Source organism: Tasmannia lanceolata, unplaced genomic scaffold (genome assembly GCF_043159265.1).
Source record: "Tasmannia lanceolata isolate RefF3 unplaced genomic scaffold, GAP_Taslan_0.1 ptg000015l, whole genome shotgun sequence".
NCBI classification, from domain to species: domain Eukaryota; kingdom Viridiplantae; phylum Streptophyta; class Magnoliopsida; order Canellales; family Winteraceae; genus Tasmannia; species Tasmannia lanceolata.
Window position 1 is genome coordinate 31,886,453 of NW_027518692.1, and position 12,748 is coordinate 31,899,200.

Below are 12,748 nucleotides of genomic sequence, written 5' to 3' on the forward strand. Positions count from 1 at the left end.
ATAACAAGAATAATGGAATCACAGAACACCAACCTCAATGTCATCGAAAACAGCACGCACATCATCCAAATTAACTTCTTCCTCTTCACCATGTCTAATAGCCACATAGTTTTTACTGAACCATGGATCATTTTTAATTCCTTCAATCTGAATACGCTGCAGGAAGAATGGAACGTGATCATTACAAAAGAAATAAAGATCAAAGATGAATATGAGCTTGTAAATCTGAACTTCGCAAAAAAATAATAATAATAATAATGATGCAGTACAAGGGAAATCAACTTTAATAGAAGCAAGCAGCCTTGAAGGGTATTACTTCTCATGTTTATGCACAAATTATACGACGATATGTTTACAGCAGCAACTCACATATAAAATGTGTTTAGGTCTAGTAAAGTTAGCATTTCATGTTAATTTCATAGGACCCATCATCGGATGATCCTAAGGAATTCTTGTAATTAATGTTAAGAATAATAAACATGATAAATTTGTGGGGTTGGGAGCAAACCCAAATGACTTTTCCCTTCTCCCTTCTCTCTTTTCATGTCTTTTTTTTTTCTTGTCTTCTCCTCTCATATTCCTTCACATCTGCTATTTCTCTACATATAAAATCAGAATGAGCTATACATTAACAAGGCATTGGTACCAAAGCATGTAAGAAGACAAAGATCAATTTTTTTCTTTCATTTCTTCTTTATTATTCTTCTTCCTTTTTCTTTCCTTCTCCGCTATCAGAGTCACGCGATCAGTGATCTTACCTTCTCCAAGTACGGATCCGTCGAGACCATCACCATGCATCAAGGATCTTACCTTAACCTCATAAAGAATCGTTGAGACCTAATCCTAGTCCATAACCTTAAATCTCTATCCCTTCCCAATCAAAATCCCAAACCCCAACTTTCATCCACCAAAAATAACCTTAAAACTACCAAAACCTACCTTCGAAACATAGTTCCACCAAACCCTACCATCAAAACCCCAAACCTTCGAACGCTAGTTCAATCCCAAATCACATCACAAATTTGAAACCCTAATTTCTACATCCAACGTAGTCAAAACCCTATTCTCCCCACCACAGTTACTTGAAGTTGAAACCTGTATTCACTAATTCATAACCCTAATTTCTAACTAACATCTAAACCCTAATTATCCATCAACACCCATTTGAAACCACATGTACCTCATCAAAACCCTACTTACCCCTAATTACCCAATCCCACCATTGAAACCCTAACTTCCTCACCCCACCAATTTGTAACTAAGGCTTTAAATTTCGGTTTCGCCAAAACCGAAATTTCGGCCGAAATTCAGGAAAAAAAAAGAATTAATTTTTTATTTCGAAACGTCGGTAATTACGGCCAACATCTCAGAAAAATGTTGTATTTTTGGAAAAAAAAATCATTTTCCCGAAATTTCAGGTTCAGAGGATTTCAGATTCGGTCCCCACCGAAATCCGAAATTTCAGTATTTCGGCCAAAACTTAAAACCTTTTTTGTAACCCTCATCTCATTACCCACTAACTTCCACATCCTAATTCATATACCATTCCAAACCTTGCTCTGTTCACAAATCCTACATCAATCGGAACCCTCTACTCAAGGTCACCTAGCCCAAACATGAACAACTTATTGCATTGTGGAGTGTAGATTTTTTTCAGCCCTTCTTCCTCCTCAGTGCTAATTATGAGGATGCCTATAATGATATATTGATATAAGTAATAAATAAGGATCGTTAATAACAACTCAAATAATAAAAACAATTATGTGGATCTCATTCAGAATATTTGTTCATTTATGTTCTCCGGGGATTTTTTGCCTAATTATAAATTGTTTGATAGGGATCAAATCAAAACATAGAGCAAAAGGAACAAGAAAGAAAAAAAAGTCATTTCCATAGTGCAAAACGACAAAAAAGTTAATCCTTCCCAAGCTTTCGCTTGAAAGTTCAAAGATAGGATGGGCTATATCTAGCAGTTAGATGGTAAGTGTTAATTGAATCATTTTAAGCCATTAGAGGTATTTCATTCTTCTCATAAAGTCAAGTGATTTCGTAATAAAAGATGGGCCCCATCTTTCCCACGACTTGTTTTAAGTGGGGAGGCCTGATTTTCAATTTTATTTTACCGATTTTTCCACGTGGAGAAACTTTCTAGAAATTATGCTAAAGTGGAAAAGGCCACATGTGTTTTAAGAGAGCCGTGAAAAGTATCTAGAATCGCAAGATATATATATATATATATATATATATATATATATATATGAGAAAAGAGAAGGTACTCCCTGGAGTAGATAACTTATCTACTCCCTACCTTAAAATAGCAGTTGGGGCCACATTGTTTGGGTGATCCAAAGCATTCATTTGATGGGCCCTCACATAGATAGGGTGTGCCCAAAAAATCAGCTCGATAGGATAATCCCAACCCTATGAACTGTGGAGGCAAAAATGGACGCGTATAAACCTGCACAAATCCGTCCATTTTTTGCCTCCACAGTTCATAAGGTTAGGATGTTCCTATCGAGCTGATTTTTTGGGCACACCCTATCTATGTGAGGACCCATCAAATGAATGCTTTGGATCACCCAAACAATGTGGCCCCAACTGTTATTTTAAGGTAGGGAGTAGATAAGCTATCTACTCCAGGGAGTACCTTCTCTTTTCTCATATATATATATATATATATATATATATATATATATATATATATATATATATATATATATATATAAATATATATATATACGTGTGTGTGTGTGTGTGTGTGTGTGAGAGAGAGAGAGAGAGAGAGAGAGAGAGAGAGAGAGTAAACAGTTCCTGTGCTCGAGCGCAGATAAGCTCAGATAGCTTATCTGCACTCGAGTGCAGGAAACAATGCTGGGCCCACATTTTTTGGGTGATCCTAAGCATTCATTTGAAAGGCCCATCATGGATGGGGTGTGTACCAAAATGGACAGATACTGTTTGTCGACAAATCTGCCCATTTTTCACCCCACATATGGAAGTGTTAGGTTGATCCAATGGAGCTGATTTTTGGTACACACCCCATACATGATGGGGCCTTTCAAATGAATGCTTAGGATCACCCAAAAAATGTGGGCCCATCATGTTTCCTACACTCGAGAGCAGATAAGCGTATTTGCGCTCGAGCACAGGAGCTGTTTCCTCTCTCTCTCTCTCTCTCTCTCTCTCTCTCTCTCTATATATATATATATATATATATATATATATATAAGGAAAATGATTGTGAGCTTGAAGCTCATATAGCTTATATGAGCTTGAGGGCCCAAACACGTGGGCCCACATTTTTAGGATGATCACAAGCATTCATTTGAAAGGCCCTTACATAGATAGGGTGTGTACAAAAAATCAGCTCCATAGGATCATTCTAACCCATCCAAAAGTGGAGGGCAAAATGGACAGACACCGTTTGCCACAAATCTGCCCATATTTGCCCTCCGCTTTTGGAGGGGTTAGAATGATCCAATGGAGCTGATTTTTGGTACACACCCTATCTATAATGGGGCCTTGCAAATGAATGGTTTGGATCACCACAAAAAATGTGGGACCCATGTGTTTGGGCCCTCAAGCTCATATAAGCTATATGAGCTTCAAGCTCACAATCTATATATATATATATATATATGTGTGTGTGTGTGTGTGTGTGTGTGTGTGTGTGATTAGGCCCACATATGTGTATATGATTAGGCCTACATATATCCACGGGTTTTCACACGTGGAAACTTTCTAGAAATTAGGTTAAAGAGGAAAAGGCCTACATATGTGTTAAGAGAGTTGTGAGAAGTATCTAGAATCGCAAGATACACACACACACACGTGTGAGTGTGCGTGTGTGTAAAATAAGGCCTCAGTGTAAATACTCAACCCATTGTAGGAAATTTGCAATTTCATAAAGTTTTTTTTTTAAAATTGTGTGCTAGGACACGTTAGTCATTAATATATTTAACCCTACGTCATAAATGACCTTTCTGATTCATGGGACAAAATATAAAATAAATGCAAGCCATGAGCATTCTTGGGTTTTGGTTAAATGGAGGACTCGATAGGTATTTCAAGCTCATTTAGCAGGGCATCATGGTCATTATAATTATAGAAGGTTGGACTTGGAGTAGCTTGTCCCACACTTCACTCCTAGCACACACATGCCCACCTCATGGACACACTTGTTCCCCCATGCTCACACGTCACTCCAAGCACCAACTTGCCACTCCAAGCACAAACGTCACTCCAAGCACCAACTTGCCACTCCAAGCACACACGTCACTCCAAGCACCAACTTGCCACTCCAAGCACACACGTCCTTCTAAGCACACACTTGTCCCTCCATGCAAACATTATTTTTCTACTTCTATATTTGAAATTTTGAAGGAGAAAAAAAAAAGGAAGAAAAACCTTACGAAAAATCTAGAAAAATTCTCCATCTAGCAACTCTCATTGTCATCCTTGAACCTCCTCTTTAAGCCTTAACCATTTAGCTTTGGAAAAATCCTAGCCACCTTAGAGAATGACCTTGGAATTGTTGTTGTCCTGTTCAGATCAGGGTTGGGGCGTATGCTAGGTGACTCAGAAAAGGATAGGCAAGCCACCCTGTTTTTTCTTTGGTGGGAACCGAGGAGATTTGCGGATCGAGTCCAGAAAGGATGATTTCTACCACTACTTCACTCACAGTTGGTCACCTGTAACCGAATCTGGCCCTTCTCTCTCCTCCAATCGACGGACTGAGAATAGGACAAAACTTCGCTTGCGTCAGGGTAAACGAGTCATGTTTGGAGGAAAAAGTGAAGACTAGTTGTTGTTGAGCCAAAGCTTGGAAATTTTGCCATTTTGAATCCCTAAGAGGTAGGAAATCAATGCCTAAACTCAGTTTTTTGGTGTTCCTTACGGGTTTATAGCATGCATTTTCATCTTTAAATGATTCCACGAATTAATGTTCAGATTTTCTACGTCCTGCAACCATTTTATAAATTAGGCTAAATTTGTGCCTTCAACTACTTTTACCCTGAAATTTTTTCAAAGAAAACCTTGATATATTAACTTTATTCTTTAAAAATTTTGCAGTTAAATGATTTATATAACTAATATAGAAATCTGTATTGTTGAGAAACCTTGTTTGAACTTTACAGCTTGACCAATGTATTATATTTTTACTATAAATTATGTTCTATTTATACAACCACTACTCAGCTTTTGTAATACTTTCTCCAATTCGATCTGGCACAAGAAGTTCCTCTTCGTCAGTGTAACTAGGAGACGCAATGGTAGAGATGAATCTATTGATCAGATCCACTGAAGACCTAGAGTCTGGCACATCACCTTATTCCCAGTTGGTGGTAGAAGGAGAGAGTTGTGCAGAGAAAGCGGCTCGTCCAGAATCATCCACTGATTAGATTATCGGGTTTATCGAATTTTCCACCTCCTCTGGAGATGAGTCCACCAGAGTCGATCGTCACCCTTGCTCCGCAGTTGGAGGGTCTTGTGAGCAATGCCAGTAACGAGGAAGATCTAACCTTAGCCAGCAAACCATAAGTGAACTTCAGTTGTGTCGGTCAGAGGAAGTCAGATAAGGAAGAGAGCAGTCACCCTTAGCCCGCTATAGCAGTGATCGTTTGTAGCAGGCTCTACGTATTTTTTTTTTGCTCCCACTTAAATACCCACAATACATGTGTGGGGCCTATTTAAATAGTCATAACGCAAAGAACTTAGTCATTTTGATGTGAAAAGACTCTAATACAACCCCCCCCCCCCCCCCCCTCTCCCCAAAAAGACTCAAAAAGACTCAAATAACACTCTAAAAATTAAATAAATCTCTTTTAATACTAATGATGGACCCCATCTTCTTAACTACTTGATTTTTCATTCTCAGATGGTCCCCTATCAGTTCAAATCATTCTTGTCCTTAGTTCTCAGGGACTCCTTGATCGTCTAGAAGGTCTAAATGTTCCTCCCAATGAACTCATAAAGATAGATCTGATAGAAGGGAAGACAGATGGAGTCTCCAAACTTAGTGAATTTATTGAAGATATTCCCACTCGCTCTGAGTGCAACCCAATTACCCACAGCATATAACTCATGTTATGCCGAGGATCAACTTTGAAAGAATGGATTAACTCCCTCCTCTGACTTGAAGTGCCTGGTCAAGAAACATGATGAGGATCAACTTTGAAAGAATGGATTAACTCCCTCCTCTAACTTGAAGTGCTTGGCCAAGTGTCGGCTATCACGACTTCTAGTAAACTATGAAAGGCATACCGTTTCTTCTACTCGGAACAATTTGAGGCTCAGATCATCCAAGTCTAGGTTTCCCTGCAAAATAGCAAAGAATGAAAGATCATACATTCAAGAGTAGCTTTATCAATTCACTCGTATACAACATCCGATCGATGACAGATACAAAACCCGCTACACTCTCCAGTGACTGATAATTACAGGAATTTCACCATTTCTTTGATGTCCAAACCCCCATTTCCAACATTTGCAGAGCTCCGGGTTTTATTGTTATAGCATGATGGAATGATGCTTGCGATTAAACTTTCTGGGAGCTCATCCATCCTCCATGTCCATCCACACCTCTTCGGAAGGCTTTGAAGTTCTTTATTCATCTTACAATAGTTCCTCTATACCCGAAAATCAGGTGAGAACTAACAGACCAGGTGATTGGCTGAGAAAACCCAGGAAGAGGGAGAAAGGTCCAATTGTCGATCTCTTACCAACTCCCCCACCAACTGTTGGACACCCTTAGTCAGCTCTCTCTCAATTGAAACTCGCGCCCAGCCCTCTCACACACAGCGCTACAGACACAGCGTACCCTGACCATAGGGAAGTTTTATATTCATGACCATGAAGTACGAAGTGGGTGCAGGGGCAGGGAAGCGTGGGGTCTACAAGAGCCTAAGGTTGGGAGTGCCGTGGAGCATTAATGTAATATTTTCATCATATAGCTTTCAAAATTCAAGTACATAAAAAATAGTAATTTTTAACTATCTAATATACTCAACTCAACTTAACTAAGCCTTTAACTATCTAATGTAATCTTTCAAAATTTCAGTACATCAAAAGTAGTAATTTCTCCCCGTCTTCATTTTCATGCCCAGTTTCCTCATGCCTTCTGAAGATTTGGCTCTGTGAATGCTCCAATGAAGTACTTTAATCAGTTTGAGGAGTTTGATGCAAGTAAATTGGTGAGGGGGTTACTAATGGAGTAATAAGAGCAGTTTCCATCTCTTCGGGATCGCACTCAAAGGAAACTCCTTCCTAAAGAGCGACGAATCGAGGTTCTGAGTCAGGAGCGGCACCCCGAGGGAAGATTCCTGCTATGCCATAGAGATTAAGTAATACATGCAAACACTGTACATGAGAAAATATCACAATTATTTTTGTTGACTAAAGAAAAGAAGTCAACAAGGAATCCCTAGTGGAATATCATATAAGTTACATTCAGCCTTGCCAACCAACTACTCCAAAAGCTGCCGACCATCCTCAGACAGGTACCTCCACATTTGAAACACCCGCCAGCCCAACCCGAGACCGAGGTTTGAAATTTCTGTTTCAGCCTCAGCTGAAAATGAAATTTCGGTGGCAATTTCGGTTTCGGTGAAAATCTTATAATTTCGGACAAAAACTATAAATTTCGGTTTTGGTTTTAAATTTCGGTCCCAGCCTAAATCTGAAATTTCAGACCGAAATTTAAAACCATGCCTGAGACACATGGCACACAAATCCAGACACATGGCACACCAATCCAACCATAGAGCAGTTTTAAGTTCATGACTCCAGCCACAGAGATTAAGAAACACATGCAAACATTGTACATGAGAGAATATCACAATTATTTACTGTTCAGTAAAGAAAAGTATTCAACAAGAAAGTTTCCCTAGTGGAATATCAAATGAGATAGTTATTCTGGGAGGAAATGACTTATTACACTCCGTAGTTTCAATACCCTGAGGATATTAATGTTAGGAGGCATAGAACATCCTCATTCCAAACCTATCCCTGACTTTAATTGTACTACAACCATGGAAGTATTTGAAATGCAATCAAAGGAGCCATAAGGTATTCAAAATTCTTCAACTTGCAAATGCACATAAATAATAAAAAGAACAGACCAAAATTGTAAGATCAACTCAAAATACATCCAGTAGGAGACATATTCTTCGTACAGTTTTAGGATTTGGATCAAGTATTCTATGTATCAATGAATCTGCCCCGGGAGAGAACCAAGGTGGAGAGGAAAACTCAGCTGCATTGACCTGCTCAGAAACCAGTTTAACAATTAGACAGTCCCACGACCACAATAATGCAACTCATCATATGTATCAATGAATCCCTAGTTTTTGTCCCGTGCTTTCTTATTTAACAATGGCACTCCTCTCTAATAGCCAAAAAGCTATCAACAGCCAACCAGAAAAACGTCTAATAAAGTGAAGTTCCCTTATCAAAACAAAGGAGTACGGACATAACTTCTATAACATGTGTAAGACTTTCAGCGAGCACCATATTTATTTTGAAGATAATCGCAATATCAGAGCAACCATACAAAAGCCCTGAAGGCAATTTGATACCCAGATCAGTGAGTCAAGTTCAACCCACTGGGTGAAATTTAACCAGTAGTGAAAGCAATCGGGGTTCAAGCACAGGGCAGTAAATCACATTTTGTACACTTTACAATATTTCCTACATGTTTTTTTTTTTAATTTGAAGATATTTCCTACATGTTAACAAAACTCACAATGCTCGTGTTTGGTATTTTAAGTTATAGGGTGTAACATCAGGAAAATTACTAAGCCTCTACTTCACAGAGATATTAACTACCTACCCGTTGCACAGGTTAGTTAACAATGAATTTCGACGTTTTACTTTTACCATTAAAAAAACAATGAATTTTGATGTGGAAACACTTGTATTAAAAAAGGTCAGCTCCAGAGCATGTAAAATAAGAGTATGAGTCATTGTGTTACTCTATGATACACCAATTTTCAAAAATAAAGATAAAAACAACCTACCTTTCTGTACAATGTCGGAAGATCAGTCTCATCAAAAGGAAGGTATCCAGCCATTAGAACATAAAGGATGACACCACACGACCATACATCTGCAGCAGAACCATCATAACCCAGGTGGCTGAGTACCTAAAATTCCAATTAGTTAGTTTAAGATATGCCATAAATTTGAAAGCACAGGAAGTGTTTTATTTACCATGCCATCATGGTTTAAAAATATCAGAAACCATTTAAATATGGATGATGAAATTTGCAGTCAATATTACCAAGAATCAAGCTAGTATATATATATGAAGGGGTGTGCATCAAGTGCAAGTACCTCAGGGGCTACATAATTTGGTGTTCCACATGTGGTATGGAGAAGTCCAACTCCCTGCATGTAGATAGTGTAACGAAAAACAATAGAAATACATAGTTAATGGCAAAAAAGACCGGAACAGCTTCCTTCAACACAGAAGGCAATCATGCTTACTTGTTGGGGCAATGCACTAAGGCCAAAATCTGAAATTTTCAAGTTTCCATTTGAATCAAGAAGAAGATTTTCAGGCTACACATAAAATGCAATGATCAGGGACTGCAACAACAAGATAATTGATGTTTACGAAGAGTCAGATAAGCAAGGTTTTAAATTTCGGCCGAAATACCGAAATTTCGAATTTCGGTTGGGACCAAAACCAAAATCCCCCGAACCGGAAATTTCGGCCGAAATGCTGGGAAATGAATTATTTTTTCAAAAATATACTATTTTTCCAAAATTTCGGACAAAATTTTGAAATAAGAAATTAATTCTTTTTTTCTTTCCAAATTTCGGCTGAATTTTCAGGATTTCGGCTGAAACCGAAACCAAAATTTAAAACCTTGCACAGAAGTCAAGCATCAAAGAGTGGCAGACCTTCAAATCTCTATGGTAAACACCCTTACTATGGCAATAATCCACAGCATCAATAAGCTGTTGAAAGTATCGACGGGATTCATTCTCCCCAAGCCTACCTTGGTGAACCTATAACAGGAACAACAAATTAAACAAAAGACAAATTTAAACAGATAGATAGGCAGAATCAAAAGTGGAACTTGAATAAAATATATAACTTAGAGAGGGTTCTTGTATGATGGATGCAAATATTTTTCCAAGGAAAAATATGAGCGGCTAGAAGTATTACTGGGCCCACTTGTTAAATTATCCAAGCCATTTATCTGTAATGGATGGCCCATGCAACAGCATCCACACCCATCAGACTATTCTAATCCTCCAATTTGTGGCAGTCAAATGGACGGTAAGAAAACAAAGAAGCAATAGCTTATATTCAAAAAAACACAATGTAGGGGGAGAATAGTCTGATGGGAGTGTATTTGGGTACACGGTCCATCCCTAAATGGTTTTGATCGTTAAAGAAATGGCCCCTACTTGTTACTTCTAGCTGTTTGCATCTATTATATAAGAACCCACTTAGAGAAGCATAAAATTCTGGACCAAGAACAAATGCTTTTAATCCAACTAATGAGTAACATGAATAACTCCACCGGCGAGAAGGCGTCCGACTAGGGCATAGAATGCAAAAATCAATTCAGTTTTCATAAACCACTAGTTAGAGAGTGGACCCATTAGTGAGCAGGTTAATCTGTATGTATGCGGCAGTGATAAGCAGTAAAGTTGATCTTCCTCTAACTAACTGTTTTGAAACAAGTACTTTCCATCCTGGGATTTCTACTGGGTAGAGCCAACTTGCTTATAGGGCCATGACATTCCTCTCTCCGCCGAATCAAGAGAGTAATGGTCTCACAGGTTTACTTTCGGCAAGTGTCTTCCGATGTACTAAAAAGTAAAAATTCATTAAATTTAAAAAATAGAAATAAAAAAATCAAGGCATGTGCAGATTTGTACATGCCATGGATATACAATTTATGTCGTATTTTCTCAATATTTTTCATTTTCAAAGCTTTTTCATAAAATGTTAAAAATAATTTAAAAATTTATTTATTGTCATTTACCATAATTTCCTCTCGATACACCATTTTGTTGAGAGGTGTATGCAGAAGAAGACTGATGCACAATGCCATGAGTAGATAAAAAATCATGAAAGCCTTTAGATGCACAAAAATATTCCCTAGCATTATCAGTGCGCAAATATTTAAGAGCACAATTATATTAGTTAGTAATCTTAGCTTGAAATGTACAAAAAGCATGAAACACCTTAGAGCGCTCTTTAAGAAGAAATAACCATGTCATACAAGAAGAAGAATCAACAAATACAAAAGAGACATACTTCGTGAGGGACCCCATACATATAAATCAAAAGCGTGTGAGACTCAACTAACGACCCTAGAAGGAAGGGACATATGGCGGTGCTTTCCCAGTTCACAAGACTGATGACTGAACAGGACAAGAAGTAATAAACTACTGCCAAAGCTTCTGGATGGAGGGATGGCCGAGATGGCAATGCCACTGATAGAGGTCGACGGAGCTATGCAAAACAGCACGAGCAGGACCACAGTCAAGACAATAGAGACCATCCACCTCATGACCCGAACCAATTGTCTTCCCGGTCGAGAAATCCTTAAAAACACAATAAGAAGGGAAAAAAGGAGACAGACAACGTTTTAAATTTCGTTTTAGGTGTCGGTTTCGGTCGCCTCCAAAACTGAAACGTTTCGGTTTCGGGCCGAAATTTCGGCCGAAATCATGTAAAAATATGATTATGGTTTCGTTTTTTTTTTTTTTTTAATTTCGACCGAAATGTCTAAAATTTCGGTGTAAATTTCGGCAATTTTCCGTGGAAATTTTGGCTATTTCGGTGAATATTTCATAAATTTCGATGGGAATTATAACATTTCGGTGGACATTTTTCAAATTTCAGTGGATCTATTTAAAATTTCGGTGGAAATTTTGTAAAAAAGGCTAAAAACGAAATTTCGGTTGAAATTTCGCCGAAATCTTGGAACGAAACGACTTCATGTAAATTTTGTTTCGGTCGCGGCCGAAACTGAAATATTTCGGTCGAAATTTAAAACCATGGAGACAGAGCAGTTAAGACTTTTGGTGATTTGGCTAACAAAAATTAAATTAAAGGGAAACTTAGGAACACAAAGAACCGATGACCCGTCATGTGGTTCGAGACCCCAGTATCAATAACCCAGGAGTTGGACGTAGTAGGGTGAGGAGCAGGTGAACTACCATGCTATGCAAAGCCCGCAAAAGGGGGCCGGCTACACTCACGCAGGCGCAAAAGCTCATCATAATCGGCCCTGGAGATGAGAGCTACTAGGTCGGCGGAGGAGGATGTAGAGACATCAGGAAGGCTAGCAAGAATTACCCGTCATGTGGTTCGAGTCCCTAGAATCAATAACCCATAAGTTGGAGGTAGTAGGCCGAGGAGCAGGTGAACTACCATGCTGTGCAAAGCCTGCAAAAGGAGGCGGCTACGCTCATGCAGGCGCAACTCATCATAGTCGGCCCTGGAGATGAGGAGAAAGTCATCAGGAGCTACTGGACCAGCAGAGGAGAATGTCAAGACATAAGGAAGGTTAGCATAGGGGATATGAGCTGAACGGGGTGGACAGAGCTCCAGATGTAAGGCATAGCAAGTACCCGCAGTATGCCCCACTACTTGACAATGAGTGCCATAAGGGAGCCCACAACACCACAGCCGCCTCCAGTACCACGGCCACCATCATGACCTCGACGGCCCCGACCACGGCCAAAACTTTCACTACCACAGCTAGAACGGTCACCACCA

At 39.0% G+C, this 12,748-nt stretch overlaps 1 protein-coding gene across 5 annotated transcripts in view; it reads right to left on the reverse strand.

Annotated features, from left to right (window-relative positions):
• Positions 1–12,748, reverse strand: part of LOC143846546 (CBL-interacting serine/threonine-protein kinase 24-like) — a 36,650-nt gene that overhangs the window by 10,774 nt on the left and 13,128 nt on the right. For 4 of the 5 annotated variants that reach the window (XM_077355004.1, XM_077355007.1, XM_077355005.1 and 1 more), the window contains exons 5-10: positions 9,907–10,014; positions 9,487–9,561; positions 9,334–9,387; positions 9,018–9,143; positions 8,175–8,264; positions 34–156 (exon numbers count right to left, since the gene is read on the reverse strand). In XM_077355004.1, coding sequence (XP_077211119.1) covers positions 34–156; positions 8,175–8,264; positions 9,018–9,143; positions 9,334–9,387; positions 9,487–9,561; positions 9,907–10,014 — 576 coding nt within the window. The remainder of the gene's footprint in view (positions 1–33; positions 157–8,174; positions 8,265–9,017; positions 9,144–9,333; positions 9,388–9,486; positions 9,562–9,906; positions 10,015–12,748) is intronic. The other variant, XM_077355008.1, reaches the window with a different exon arrangement.